Source organism: Oryzias latipes, chromosome 15 (genome assembly GCF_053564925.1).
Source record: "Oryzias latipes strain Hd-rR chromosome 15, Olatipes_Hd-rR_3.1".
Taxonomy (NCBI): domain Eukaryota; kingdom Metazoa; phylum Chordata; class Actinopteri; order Beloniformes; family Adrianichthyidae; genus Oryzias; species Oryzias latipes.
Genome location: NC_136251.1, coordinates 3,443,847 through 3,458,392, shown reverse-complemented (window position 1 = coordinate 3,458,392; position 14,546 = coordinate 3,443,847). Strand labels below are relative to the sequence as shown.

The following is a 14,546-nucleotide window of genomic DNA, read 5'->3' as shown; positions in this document are numbered from 1 at the left end:
CAAGCTCTAAAAAATGATGACTTGTTGAGGGGAGGGGGGTCCGAGCTGAGTCACACCACAGAGTCAAAATTGAATCAATCCGTGTTGCAGCTAAAGGAGGGATTTGATTCTGATCACTGGGAATGTGTTCCCAAACATTCCCTGACCCGGACCGGAGCAAAGAGGAGGGAAAGAACTGGGGGGGGTTAAATCTTTCAGGGGGTGTTTATTTGCTCTCAAGACCTCCTGAGCGATCAATATTTTTAATTTGGGTCCGAGTTATTATTTTTCACATCACTGCGCCGTGGAGCAGAGTAAAGTGGCTCATATTTTAGCACTAAAAAGATCGATATGACAGGATCACCTTCACTCTGCCCCCTCGCCGGCTGGGAGGGGGGGGGGGGGTCACACATCGTAATGGACGGTGGCGAGGAACGCCCACCTCAGCTCGGGCCGGGATCACATCATTATCCAAGTCCAGAGACGCCCACCACAGCATCACTCCCCCAGCGCAGAACCACTGGCCCCAAACTGATTTACCCCGCTGGCTGTCCTTTATCAGCACAGGTAGGGGGGCTGGGGGGGGGGGTCACTCAGGTGAGGCCAGCAGGTTAGATCTGACTCCTGCCATAAACGCATCCATTTCTACACCTCTACACGCTGCCCCGTTGATTATATCCACATTTTTAAGCCCCAATATTCTCACAGAGGGAACGTCCGCCCCCACCCCGCCCCCCACCCCGCCCCCCGCCACATAACTCACACCTGATGGCAGATTCATTGATTGTCGTTCAACACATGTCCAGAGTGTGAGTGTGTGGCTGGTGTGTGTGCACTTATGTCTGCCTCTGCCTGAGTCTGAGTGATGGGGAGGGAGAGTTATGCAGCCCCCCTCCCCCGGCATCACACAGCTGACATTTACTCCATTCAAAGGCCTCCATGGCTGCTCGCCGTAAGAGCTCTCCTGGATTTACTCGGAAATATATTCAAACCGTTTAGGTGCAGCATCTTTAAAGCCCGTCTGTGAGGAGGAGGAGGAGGAGGAAGAGGAGGAGGAGGAAGAGGAGGAGGAGGAAGAGGAGGAGGAGGAAGAGGAGGAGCTCCACTTTCCACCTGCACAACAGTTAGGAAATAAGTGGAGCCAGATCAGTTCAGTGAGTAACCACTAGGGGACGTGTCACACAACCAAGTCTTTTCCCTTTTTAGCGTAATGTAAAAAGAGCAACAATAAACCCAAACTAGAGAACGGTGCAGCCATCTCTGCATCTCCTTCATGACTGTGACCAGGCATGTCCAAAGTCTGGCCACTGGGCCAAACGGGGCCTGCATTCATACGTCATAAAATCAATAAGAAGAACTTTCTAAGAACCATGTAGGATATCTCTAATGTCATCTGTCAGAAGCCGCTGTAAACCTGAGAAAACACAAACTTTAGAAAAACGACTTACATTTATTGATATCTATATTCATGAAGGGATCCTTCCAGCTTTGAGGCTCATGAGGTTCATGGGAACCATTTTCCATCAGTGCTGCACCAAAATAAAACAGCTAGAGGTCAGAATGAGGAAGAGACCCTGAAACTTTCATTTAAGCTGCTGATTGGATGAAGAGCAAATGATTGGTGCTGCTTTTCTGTCCTGATTCTTAGAGTTTCAGGTTCTCATGTGCGTTCATCATGAACTTCCACAGCTTTTATAATGTAACCTCCACAGTGAACCTGGAAACCCTGGTTTCGTAGGCCCTGATGTGGCGTGGACAGCGCGTGGCTGTGAAATCCTGTCAGAGCGCCGAGCCTGATTTATCCCCGTCCTGCTCCTGCAGACCGCAGACAAACGGGAAGCCTTTAATTTCCCATTAAAATGCCCCTGGAGGCGCGTGCGCACCGCCGCGGCGTGTCCGTGTGGAGAGCTTGATTACACGTGCGACGGGAAAAGGTTTGGACTCGGGCCGCCCCCGTTACGGCGGCGCAGGGGGGAGCCATAAATATTGATGACCGGGAATAAGTGGGTTGGGAGTTGAGTTTTCAGGGCGGGGCTTTCTAATTGACATTTTACCTGCTGTATACCTTAACGGCGCCGGGAAGCAGCGGGCCTGGGAGCAGCCGGGGATGTCAGTCAAGCTCCTCCTCCGAGGTTTTTCACCCCAACTATGGCAGCTTCACCTTTAGGATTCAGTTCTCTGACAAACTTCAGAAAGATCAGACGTCTGGAGAAGTGCGACCCAAACCTTCACGTCCACAACTCTGATGTTTCTGAGGAACCTCAGAGGAAGCAGAGGTCAAACGCTGCTGATCTGGACGTTTTCTGGACCATGGGAGTTTTTTTGAGACTTTAGATGACTTGTTTTCCGACATGAATCAATCATCTTCTTACTGTGCTCCATGCATGCACCTCCACCAGAGTTCTCCCCTCAGACCCCTGCGCGCCGCCGCCACAGCGCACTCCAATCGAAGGCTGAGAAAACACTCCTGATCCAGAGGCTAAATGCCACGCCCTGTGTGAGTCTCTCCATATTTATTGTTGCATCATCGAAAGCACATCAATTGTTTCTCTTTCCGCTGCTGCCGGCGGATGGAAATGAAAACACACCTAAAAAGGTTAATCTATAGAAAAACACCCGTACATAAACAGCTCTGCGCGCGCTCATGTGGGATAGCACTTAATTATATCTGTGAAAGGCCAATGTTTGCAGGATTCCTCTGAAAAGAGCAAAAGTGACTGCGCGGCGGCTGTGATTTATGACGCCTGTGCAGACGCAGCGTAGCGTGCCGAAGAAAACTCTGAAAACATACAGATTCATCTCCGTGATGAGGCTCTGTGTGCATCCGCCACGTCCTATAATCCCATCCGCTAGGGCCCCAACACACCTGCTGTACCGGAGGGGAGGGGCTGGCCTCAAACCCCTGAACACATCCATGGTGCTGGAGTCCAGGGCAGCAGCAGGCTTCTGATAAATGAGCATTTGGCGCCACCAAGAGGCCACAAATCAAACAGAAACAACAGTTCGGTTCCCTCCACCTTCATGCGCCTGGACTTCCTTGAAAGAAGCCCCCCCGCTTCTGACCTGTTTTTGCTTCTGCCCCCCTTCCCATCACCTATTTGTTTACACTCTGTCCTGCTAGCTTACAGCCCCTCACAACCCCAACCAGTCTGACAGTGGATGATCAGAATGGAGCAGAGCAGGAGCTATTGTGGCCTCACCCAGCATATGTTCTACATCACAAAACACGAGCAGACAAAACAAAACTTCCTTTTCTAATTACTTTTTTTTTGTCTGCTCCTGATTTACAATGATTCAAACTAAGAAACTCTCATAAATGAACATATGAGCTTAATTCTCTTCATACATGTCCTCCATCATCAGAAAAATGCTAAACACAGTTGTCATCAAAGTGGGTCTTTAAAAAGCTATAGGGGTTAAGGGTTAGACAACCGTGGTATTTCCATCCACAGTAATAACTGTGGTACGAGAGCAGACGTTTGTGGAGTGTTTTACATACCTGAAAACTTTATTCTACAATCCAAGAAAGAAAAGTGGACAAATCCTCACCTTCATGCTGCTGCAGCAACGAACTACTTCTGACTGTGTGCTGCCCCCCTGTGGTCGGTTAGTGCTATTGCATGAAAACTGATGTTTATCAACCTTCAGGAACTCCAAAGATCTTTCTTTCATGTCTTCACTAAAGCGAGAAATGAGTTACCGAAAACATCATTAGGTCTACTCAAAAGAACATTTGACGGACAGACAAGTGCTAGCACTGAACCAACAGTTCAAGTCCTCCTTTTACTGCTTTGTACTGTCATGATTTTTTTCTGCCTTGTCATGTGGGCTGTAAGTCTGAGTTTTATGTTCTGCAGAGCATCTGAAAAACATGTTTAAACCGTGTTAAGCCAGACTATTTTTAATCTTTTCCTGTTTAATAAATGACATTGAAACTGAAGATTGAATTTCTGACGTCAGAATTAGAGGTGAAATAAAATGACCGTTTTTCCTTAAATGCAGCAGCCCCTACAGTCAACCACTGGTCTCCTTTTTTTTTGCTTGTATGACATGTGAGCATGTGTTTGTGTTCCAACTTTCTGCATCATAGTGTGGAATGTCAGACCATGACTGTGTCTGATAAGAGAGGCTTCCTGTCTGACACTTCCTTCTGCATCATGACTTTGGGGTTTAAGAACCTCAAATGACAAAATTCAAGAAGTCAAAAGTGTGCACAGCATCAGCAAAGACACCAAAGAGGAATGTGTTTTTGCAAAGTCTGGCTCAAGTGCAACAAACTCACAACACATGTTCTAAGTTTACATGAAAACCCTCACAATCTCCCTCATGAAACCAAAGGACTTACTGTGAAATGCTCCTTGGATTTGTAGTCCTCATCCAGGTAGACGCGAGCTCTGTTGTACTCCATCAGGGCATCACTGGACAACAACTCTCTGAGGGACACAGAGGACATTTATCGTCCATCCACCAATTCACACATCCAGACATCCACCCTTAACACTCTTTGAAGGAAACAACCACAGTGGAGAGAGAGGCAGGTCCACCTGGAGCAGGTCTTCTGTCCATCATGGGGCCCCACAGAGAAAACGCTTTGAACTGAGGGAGAAAACCTCCACAGAAACTCAGATGAGTTTCTGGAACAGAAACAGCCGCCCTGCTGTTACTGTGGACTCAAAAGCAATAGAGTGGACACATAACCCCAGTGGGGCCAGCCCTCCTCCGGCTCCAGTTTAAAACTTCCTTCTAAGAGCCAGAGCTCCTCCAGCCCCCCAGCCTGCTGACCAGCAGCCCCTCCCTGTTCACGATTCGGCACCGGAGCACCAGGAGTCTGCTCTGGGGAACTACGGGACGCTCTCACACAGCCACCCAAACAGCAGAGCAGCTTCAGTCCATCTCTAAATCTCATTAAACCTTCTTCCAGTTCCTTGTTGTCATTTTAACAGACTTAATGCTCTCCACCCCTTCATCCATCCATTCTCTGAACCTGCTGTATCTTTTTGAGGGTAAAGGGGACAGTTCACTAGTCTGTCACTGGGCCACACACTCACACCTAGAGAAACTTTAGAGTAATCAATTAACCAATGAAGCGTGTTCTTGAACAGTGGAAAAGGTCGTGGAAATACTTGTGTAGATAAGAAACTGCGGGAAGCAAGAGCTTCTCTAGTTTTCTGTGCTGCTGTGCTGCGGCCAGCAGAGGGAGCAACACGCTCACTTTCAAACAGACCCACAGAGGATTCAAAGCACACCAAACTTTGACACACTTACTTGACAAAGCTGCCCACGTGGGACATGGATGCCTCGTAGTTCTTGCCGCCCACCTCTTGACAGTGCAACGCCAGGAAGTGAGGCTTGTGTGACTGAACGGTCTGAAGAGAGAAAGAAACAGCATGTGATCAACCTCCTGACCCCTCTGATCCTCATCCTCCTGATGAAGCTGAAGGCTCCTCTTCATCTCAGACCAGTGCTGGGGCTGCAGATGCTTCACGTTTACACTCCTGCATCTCGACACAACAGCCCCCGTCTGTTGGAAAATGACTACAGCACCCAACACCTGGGGGGCAGGCATGCAATGGTTGTGCTAGGCTGAGAGATGATGTGGGTGTGTGGACTGGGGGGGATTAAAGGTAAATGGAAATGAGATTGGGGAGGGGGGCATGTCTGTCCACGCGGTGGTGCAGAAGAAGAAGCCGTATTTGCACAGCAGGTGTTGACTCTCATAAACAGGATTCATGAGTGAGCAGGTCTCTGCCGGAGGATGTCAAACACGGCTGTTTAACATGCAGGCGGGGGCCCCGGGAGCTCTCCATTTCTCTAAATAAATGATCAGACAGGTGGAGGCGGGGACAGAGGAGCTGCTGAAATCACACAAACCAACTGTCGTCAACATGAAACTGCCGTCCAAACTTTTTTCACAGAGACAAGCCGGAGATCAGAAGCTGTTCAGGAGGATTGGTCCTTTTTGGTCAGCTAATGCTTCCCCGACCCGCGAAGTCTCCCGGTTCTCCACTGCAGAACAGCTCTGCAGAACCTTTGAACCCGCAGGATGAAACGGGACTGCTGTATATTAATGTAAGACAGAGTGGAAAAAAGGGTTTTGATAATACATAAAACCAAACCCACTTCAATCAAAGGACGCCTTTTCTATTCTAAAACTCATCCATTCAGTTCTTACCGTTTAAAATGAGGAAAATGTAGTAAAGAACCTTTTAAAGGACTGGCTGCAACCTGAGGATCTGGAACCGCAGGCGTCTTTCTTGTTCCTCTATATATTTTAAGGGCCTATACCATGCAAAATCAATGTTTTAAGGTTAAAGTGTGTTATAATGTTCATTCCTCACGGAAAAAAATCTGTATTTCTGAGTATTCCTCTAAAAACCTGCAGTCTGAGCACCAGCCCCTCTCAATCCATGAAAACTAGTGGGTTCTCACATTGTGAAATCACAAAGTGAGGAACCACCCCTTCCAGGAGGGGTCTTCACCGTCAGCACCGCTCCCAGACTAACACAAAGACCATCTTTCTCCATGGAGCTAGCGGTATCTAAAAAAAAACCTTTCATTTCATTTGCACAATATGCACAACCATCTTTGCAAAAGTTTAAAATTTAAAAAATTTGTTTTTTTGTGTCCCAAAAGTACTATATTATCATATCCATGGATAATATTTACTATGAAAGGTTTAGGGATAGCATGTATAAGCCCTTTAGAACTACTGTCAGAGTGGATTATTGTTAGAATATTTTTACGTTTTATAAGTGAATGGCTTAATGGCCTCAAAAACATAAATGAAGTGGATTTTGTGTTGCTCTCGCTCCCCTTTGGTGTTTAAGAAACTGGCCCTTTTGACCCTTATAGCACTAAAGGTTGCACACTTCTGCACTACAACAAGAATATATTCTGAAAAATCACTTCTCATGAATTGTAAGATATGATTATCTGCAGAGAGAACAGCTGAGTCAGTCAACTACGAAACTACTAAAAACACAAAGTTTAGCTCTGTTACTGAAGGAGTTGGAGGGTTTGCTGCATTTCTGGGCTGGGGGGTCAAATGTTAAATGCAGGGATTTTTCACTGTCTCTCCTTTTTCTTCCTTCCTCTGCATGTGCTTCCTGTGCTAGGTGACACCTGGTGTAGACCTGACAAGCTGTGCAATCAGGCCCCGGAGCCAGCCACCAGGCCATGGGGCGAGCCATTAGGTTCCAGGCCCAGCCATCAGGCCTTGTGACGAGTTGCCAGGCCTTGGGGCCAGCCACCAGGCCCTAAAGCCAGGCATCAGGGCCAGCCATCAGGCCAGCAAACAGGCCCCAGGGCCAGCCACCAGGCCCTAGAGCCAGCCACCAGGCCCAGCCATCAGGCCCCAGGGCCAGCCATCAGGCCCCAGGGCCAGCCATCAGGCCCCAGGGCCAGCCATCAGGCCCCAGGGCCAGCCATCAGGCCCCAGGGCCAGCCACTAGGCCTTGCACCAGCCACGAGGCCCCAAGGCCAGCCACCAGGCTCCGGAGCAAGCCACCAGGCTCCTGAGCAAGCCACCAGGCTCCAGGGCCAGCCACCAGGCCTTGGGCCAGCCACCAGGCCCAATAACCAGCCATCAGGCCCCCGGCCAGCCACCAGGCCCCAGGGCCAGCCACCAGGCCTTGGGCCAGCCACCAGGCCTTGGGCGAGCCATCGGCCCAATGACCAGCCATCAGGCCCAATGACCAGCCATCAGGCCAAGGGCCAGCCACCAGGGCATGGGCCAGCCACCAGGCCCCAGGGCCAGCCACCAGGCCCCAGGGCTAGCCATCACGCCATGGGCCAGCCACCAGGCCCCAGGGCCAGCCATCAGGCCATGGGCCAGCCACCAGGCCCTAGAGCCAGCCACCAGGCCCAGCCACCAGGCCCCAGGGCCAGCCATCAGGCCCCAGGGCCAGCCATCAGGCCCCAGGGCCAGCCACTAGGCCTTGCACCAGCCACGAGGCCCCAAGGCCAGCCACCAGGCTCCGGAGCAAGCCACCAGGCTCCGGAGCAAGCCACCAGGCTCCAGGGCCAGCCACCAGGCCTTGGGCCAGCCACCAGGCCCAATAACCAGCCATCAGGCCCCCGGCCAGCCACCAGGCCCCAGGGCCAGCCACCAGGCCTTGGGCCAGCCACCAGGCCTTGGGCCAGCCATCGGCCCAATGACCAGCCATCAGGCCCAATGACCAGCCATCAGGCCAAGGGCCAGCCACCAGGGCATGGGCCAGCCATCAGGCCATGGGCCAGCCACCAGGCCCTAGAGCCAGCCAGCAGGCTACGGAGCCAGCCATCAGGCCCCAGGGCCAGCCATCAGACCCCAGGGCCAGGCCCCAGGGCCAGCCAAGAGGCTCCGGAGCCAGCCACCAGGTTATTTGAGAGCAAAAACCCATAACAGATGATGATCTGAGGTGTGTGGGGGGAGTGATGGAGGAACATAATTCACAGTTTTTTATTGCATGCCGGTGGGGGTGTGGGTATGTGTTCTGCTTACGTGTAAAGCAGCTTGTAAAACAGCAGAATCCTGACTGCTGGACACAAGAAGCAGAGCCTCTGCTTTCTCTCATCACTTTTATCACCTCGTCAGTTTTTGCCATTTCAGAGGGAACTCAGCTTTACCTTCTGCTAGCAAGCTGCAAAAACCATTCCTGCCTTCAGGATTGAACTACATGAGCCGCTGAAGTTCAGCTTTTGAGTTTGGATTTCTTATGCTGGCTCACACGAAGGAGGAATTCCAGATTCCTGAAAACGTCCCGTCCTCTCTTCTCTCTTCCACACACCTGCAGGCACCTTCACCTGTCCAAACAGACTGAAATAAACACCTCCGGCTTTGTTTAGGCAGTTACGGAAAGGCCCTGTAAGACAACACAACCTTTACTAAAGCTACTAAAGTTACACATTAGTAAATTAAACAGAAGAGAAATGTTAGCGCTGCTATGGTGTGCTGTGGCGTCAGGACAGAGCTGTACTTCCTGAAGGAGTTCCCTCAGCAGCCAGTATCTGCAGCTCAGATCAGCACAGCTGAAACAGAGCGCTTGTGCTAATCCCCTTTCCTGCGCTGAAGTGGAGTGGCCACAGCAGAGGACACTCTAATGAGTTCAGTGTCCATCACTGCAACAGTTAGCGACCAAAGCGTAGACAAACGTCTGCGTCACACGCCGGGATGAGTATCTTTCTGCAGAGCTGCAGTCGCTTTGGAGAGGTCCAGAGTTCAGAGTCTGGCACTTGTTTCCATGACGTCAGCGGCTCAGCGCTGGCATGAGGCGACAGGCCTGCCTGCTCCACACAGGCGGGTCTGCCGGTGGTTCTGGGCAGCAAAAGCAGGATTAGGGGTTTCCCATCTAAGGCTTTGTTTGAGGGGCTTCAAAGTGTTTTGTTCCAAACCAAAGAGACTCTCCTGCAGAACAGCATGCTGGGCCTTTAGAGAGTCTGATTACTGCAACAACCGCAGCTATGGGAAACAGATAAGGTGGTGGAAACAAGTATTTGATCCTTTGCTGGTTTTGAAGTTTTGCCCACCTAAAAAGAAATCAACGGTCTGCCATCCTAATGGTAGGTTCATTTGAACTATTAGAACAGGGGTGGCAAACACACGGCTCTCAACCAATAAGCATACGGCTCGATACGTCTCATCATATTTTCTATATGCTGTGCCTCATTTTACAGTTTTCCCTCTTAAACCTCACTCAAATCCATCAGAGGGTATTAAAAATAACTAATAAATAATAATAAAAGTAATGTGTGCGTTTTGATGCTTCTCCTGACACATAAATGACTGCCAATCATTTGCACAGGTTACGCTCAATGTCGGAATAAATAAGTAAACATTTGATGTGTGTGCAGACCATTACCCTCGTGGTCAAAATGGCTTATTTTAGAGTATAAAGATAAACACAGGACGTTTCTGGAAAAATGGGAAGATTCTTACTTTTTTATTGAACAGAATACCAGGTCACTATGTTTATTATTATGAGCTTTTGGAAGCAGTAAAATAGGTCATGGCAGAAAAGAACTAAACGTATCCCGGAGAAAATGAAAAACTCTTCCTGAACTGACACAAATTGGTCTCCTTTATTAACAAGTTGAATCTTTTCAAAGTGCACATTCAAAACGGCCATCATGCCACTTTCCTTCTTTGTGGAGCTCACAGCAGAAAGCTGCAATCAGAATGAATAAAGCAGAACGTGACGCTGCTGGATAGAAACTTGACTTTGTGGTTTGAGGACCTGCAGCAGAAACGACGCAGATCACTTTTCTCATCCATCCTTTAATCCAGAGACTGACTGACTGAGATCCCCGTTTGTCACTGATGAGGCAGCGAGTGAACCGGAGATGATTGAGCGGAAATCTCTTTGAAAGAAGGCCCTGATACGTTTTGGAGAACAGAAGAATCCCCGTGTGTAAAAGAGCTGCTCTCAAGCTGCTGTGATGTTCTCCTCAATATATGTCTGTGAGTTTCTGTTTATTACCTTGAAACACGTGAAATCAAGGCATCAGTCCGTTCTGACCGACACTCACGTAAAGGAACTGATCAGAGAGGCTACAACTGAATATAAACCTGATCTGCAGAGGATTACTAGAAACAAGAGAAATCCCACTGAGATCATCATCCATCACTGCAGCAAGGTGAGAAATTCTGAGATGTAGTTTGGAAAACACACCTGACTAAGCATGCTGGTGTGAATAGTGTGGCAACCCAGGGGCTACGCCTTCCTGTTTGGCTGTTTGTGAGTGCATTCAAATAAATGGGCTCTGACGCCAGAATCGTGAGGCATGGAAAGCTCTTTAATGTATCCAGTTAATCGACAGCTCAGCTCTTGTTTCTCCGCTACAATGATGTACGCGCTGAGTCATTACAATACTTTAATTTTCCAGCAATTATCAGCTTTTCATGCAAAAAGTCAAACATTAAATTAAAAAAAAAAGCAAATTTTTTAATGAAGGTTGAAATTAGAGTTATGCTCTGATCTGAAATGTAATGCATTTAATGTGTTTATTGTGAATATGAATTATTCAGACACCAGAAGGATGCTCTGCCCAGATGTTTGTGTATTTGTTGATGTAAGGGTCATTGGAAGAGGAATGTTGAGATGCAAAGAATTACCAGTTAAATACTGTTGGATGAACGGTGAAATATTCAGTTTTATCATCAGAAATCTGACTTCAGAGGAGTCAGTGCCTCACCAGCCATCAACCTCACTGCACGTCACAGAGTAGTTGTGTGTGTCAGAGAGAGGCAGAGAAAAGACTGAGATAGAGTGGATGTGTGTGTGTGTGTGTGTGTGTGGAGGGGGGGGGGGGGTATCTGACCCCCAGGGTAGTAGCTGTGTTAACTCTGGCTAAGCTGCATTTGATGTGTGTATTGAGGGTGGACACTTTCCCTGAAATAAACACAAGTACAATACTAGCTGTTGTGTTGTAGGGACAGGAGTGTGCTATGGAAAATAATATGGCTTTAATTGCGTGTTTGTGTGTGTATGTCTGGGCAGGTCAGTGTGTGGTGTGGCTCTTTGACTCTCACACTGAAAAAATTTGGCTCTCGGTGTCAAACTTGTTCGCCCCCCTCAGGGCTCCAGACTAACTTTTTTCACTAGGAGCACAGTGGCCCCTAACTGAAAATTTTAGGGGCGCAACCAGAAAATTTAGGGGCGCATACCGTAAATCAACATTCTAATCAAATCTACTAATTTCCACTGTATTACTAATAAATACTTTAATAATAGATGCAGAAATTACAATGTGCTGTTTCTAATTCAGTGTCACATTTAATTCTTCACTTTTGAAAATGCAACAACAGGTAAACTGACAGCACCATCACTGTCATGACAGTACAAATAGTTAAGAAAACTGATGGAAATTTATCTTTGTGACACCAAATAGGTGCAGCCAAGATGCACAATAAGCGTGTTTCAGATCACCCAGGTGAACTCAACTCTGCGCAGATCACCTGGTGTGTGACATATATTTTTGTATTTGCTCCAACATCAACTGTCAATCATCACAAAAATATCGCGAGAAAGGGGTGGGAGCAAGGGGCAAACCTACCCGGACACAGCTGGAAACTGAACTGACTGAAAGCTGCCATGCAGACTACAAAACAATGCATTATGGGACATGTGTCCTGATGGTTTTTGTAGTGGAGTGATTAATTAAAACAATTTAAAATACCAATTCATTAAAAAAGGCTACATACATCACAAAACATTAAAATAATCATAAAATATATAATAACACAGATCATACTAAGGGGGGGAAGAATATTGAAACTAAATTGAATGTTAAGGACAACTCCAATTTCCTCTTCTCCTTCAGTCTTGCTGCAGATTCGCTTTCATCTCACAGCCGCCCCCCCCCCCCCCCCCCCGGTCTCCCCAACGATCCAGGCGAGGTGCCGGTTCATCTCAAACACGTCTATCGTTGCATTTTACCCACGTATTTTCAGTGAGTCTAAAACAAATGTTGTTTTTGCTCGAGCGTGTTTAAAGTTCAAGCCCCGTTAGCTGTCACGCATGTAGGTGTGGGACATTTATTATCCTCAGCTGACCCGACTCCCGCGGGAGCGGTGTGCTGCCGTAACGGCCGTGCATAAACCGTTTGATTAGAAAATTACGAGCGAATAGATACGTTCTAAAGGAAAGTAAGGAACTCCTTAGTGTGGTCCGGGGAGGGAGCTCTCAGGTGTCCTGCTTTCAAGCCCTGTCATTGTCCCGCCCCCAAGAGTCATTTACCCCACTGTGATTGGTTGGTCAGCTCCGCGCACAACAATGAAAAAGTGTCATTCATACAAACTGGCGGGCTGCAGTAACATTAAACCTTCATATTAAACATTAAACCTTCAAAATATCATCTTGGGGGCCGCAAATAGCCTGCGGGCCGCGAGTTTGAGACCCCTGCTGTACACTCTGGCACTGGTACACTAGCCGCAGGTCGGAAGAACGAATCAATAGTTCGCTTATTCATAGCTCAGACGCACATATCAGGTTGTGATGATTTGTCTCCGTTTCCTTCCCACAGACGTTAACGCGCACTCGATTATCTCTAGGCCCCTCCCCCTCCACGCATTTTAGCCACTCACAGTGGCTTTCCCTATTCTTCTCACACGCAGTGGCCGCCTCACAGACAGGCATCACGCGAGAGTGTACGTGTTCGCGTTTCATGAGTATGTGCGCGAGTGTGTGTGTCTGCCTGCGTCCGTGTGCGCTCGCGTCTCATTAATTATTTCATTGATCATTGACGTGCCCCTTCCACATTTAATGTATAAAAAAATACGAAGGGTGGGGGAGGCAAATTTACTGGTCGCGCATGTGCGACTGGATGTAAAATTCAGTCGCACACTCAAATTTTGGTCGCAAAATGCGGGGTGTGGGTGTGTGTGGGTGTGTGTGTGTGTGTGTGTACAGTTCCATGTGTTTTATGTTATGTAACATTAAATACTGTCCAAACATTTTTTAGAGTTAGATATTAATTCCATGCAGATGTGCCACAAATCCTCGGCTACTTAAAAATATGTTAGATTGAATATTTAGACAGCTTTTTTTGGGAACTTAACTTCAAGACATCTTTTCTAACTGGACCTCTTTAAATTTTAATTAAAGACCCCTGGTTTAGATAGAAGGAGCTGTGGTCAGAACAGACCAGAACTGAGCTCTTTGGCATCAACTCAACCCGTCGTGTTTGGAGGAAGAGAAATGCTGCCCATGACCCCAAGAACACCATCCCCACTGTCAAGCAGGGAGGTGGAAGCATTATGATTTGGGGGGTCTTTGTGCACAGGACTTCTTATCTGTGTGGATGGGAGGATGGGCGGAGCCATGTACCGTTAAATCCTGAGTTAGAACCTCCCTCCCTCCACCAGGAGGCTTAACATGGGTGGTGGATGGGTCCTCCAACGGGATCATGACCCAAACCAAAAAGCCAAGACAACCAAGGAACGACTGAAGAGGAAGTAGATCAAGATCATGGAGTGGTCCAGCCAGTCCCTGGACCTCAATCCTATAGAAAACCTATGGAGAGACTTGAAGCTCAGAGTTGCTAAGCAACAGCACCAAATCTGAATGATTTAGAAATCATTCATAAAGAAGAGTGGAGCAAAAATACTTCCTGATATGTGCAGAAACCTGCTCATCAACTACAAGAAACCTCCAACCTTGGTGCTGATTATGAGGGTTTTCATAAGAGTCTTTCTGGCAACAGGGTTCAAATACTTCTATCCCTCAATCAAATGCAAATAAATATTATTGTTGTTGTTTTTAAATTGATTTCTTGATTTTCTGTCACTTTTCAAAAGAACCTACCATTCGTGTGACAGACTTTCCTTTTAAGTGGTCAACCCGTCTATAACAAGCAGCAAGGGGTCAAATACATATTTCCTCCACATGTTAAAGTAAAAAGTTCATCTAAAGCCAAGCAAGGTTTGACAATGTGTTGCTGGACGATGATAGAAATCCGATAAGGAGCACAGACCGGCTGGATTGAGTTGGTCTTGGGTAGTTTGGTGGTGGACTCCCGCATTTCAAACCTTTTTAATAGGCTTTGTTTTTACACATCAGCATGGAGACATCACACAAACAAATTGTGAC

General features: G+C 47.8%; 1 protein-coding gene across 3 annotated transcripts in view; it reads right to left on the bottom strand.

Moving 5' to 3' along the window:
- inpp5a (inositol polyphosphate-5-phosphatase A) overlaps nt 1-14,546 on the bottom strand; it is a 114,217-nt gene that overhangs the window by 71,347 nt on the left and 28,324 nt on the right. For all 3 annotated transcript variants that reach the window (XM_020709239.3, XM_011484012.4, XM_078932408.1), the window contains 2 exons: nt 5,245-5,345; nt 4,325-4,412 (listed from right to left, as the gene is read on the bottom strand). In XM_020709239.3, coding sequence (XP_020564898.2) covers nt 4,325-4,412; nt 5,245-5,345 — 189 coding nt within the window. The remainder of the gene's footprint in view (nt 1-4,324; nt 4,413-5,244; nt 5,346-14,546) is intronic.